A 915-nucleotide genomic window follows, 5' to 3' on the forward strand; every position below is an offset into this window, starting at 1 on the left:
CGAGGAGAATTCTTAAGAAAGTACAATAAAATTTGAAACAAAGCGGAGAAGCTGAATACAAACAGGCGAGGACAATCGAAGAAAGACAAAGTTACCTAATACAAAAACAGAATACGTATTTCTATCGACTGAGAGTATTCACCTATTATACACATATAAAATATTATATTGAAGATTAATACAAGAGATTATTATTATCGATCGCTGTTAACGTTAAGAGATATTCCATGTTTCCGATTAATCGACAAACGAATATTTTAATTGATAGTTAATGTTAATATAAAATGATGAATTCCTATCGGATAAACGACTATACAGTTAGCTTCGTTTGAACAATTCTATATAGACGTTGAAAATAGAAACGTAATTGTACTGTCTGTTGTTGGGTCCATACTTAATATCTTGTTACTCGTTGAGGATAAAACACATAATTAAAACGAAAAGAAGAAAAAGAAGAAGTAGAAGGATTAGAAAACTTTCGATGTTCCTCTGAATCTAATAACCCGAAGGGAAAATGAATCTGGAAGTCGAACTCATCGCAGGGGTGATCAAGGGTGGGCCGCCCCCTAAACATTTGCCCGCACCCAGGCTCATCAAAATCTTCATCGCCGGGGAACGGAATGGTCTTGTCAAATTCTTTTTACCAACACCCGATAAATCATGTTTTCTCTAGTTGTTCCTAAATGACACACTTCTTTAGTAACAAATGTTGCTCGGTATTGGGGATTGAAATAGGGACAGGATCAATAGATATAGCTAACCATCATGGCGACGCGAAGCCAGGACTTATGCTGAATTCTCCGTCATTTTTAAATAATTATCTCAAGAGAAAAGTTAAATTAATAATCAATTATATTCGGATTTGATGTATTATTAATATAGATTAAAATTGGTTTTATTTTGACGCGTCAAAAT

General features: G+C 34.0%; 1 protein-coding gene across 1 annotated transcript in view; it reads left to right on the top strand.

Annotated features, from left to right (window-relative positions):
* Positions 1-6: 6 nt before the first annotated feature.
* The window catches only part of LOC108624575 (NACHT domain- and WD repeat-containing protein 1-like), a gene marked incomplete at its 3' end in the record, with an annotated part of 28,446 nt that continues 27,537 nt past the window's right edge, over positions 7-915 (top strand). The window contains exon 1 of the mRNA XM_026813215.1: positions 7-623. Coding sequence (XP_026669016.1) covers positions 515-623 — 109 coding nt within the window. The remainder of the gene's footprint in view (positions 624-915) is intronic.

The sequence above is a fragment of the Ceratina calcarata genome, unplaced genomic scaffold (genome assembly GCF_001652005.2).
Source record: "Ceratina calcarata isolate Rehan_Ccalc_2016 unplaced genomic scaffold, ASM165200v1 scaffold317.2, whole genome shotgun sequence".
Taxonomy (NCBI): Eukaryota; Metazoa; Arthropoda; class Insecta; order Hymenoptera; family Apidae; genus Ceratina; species Ceratina calcarata.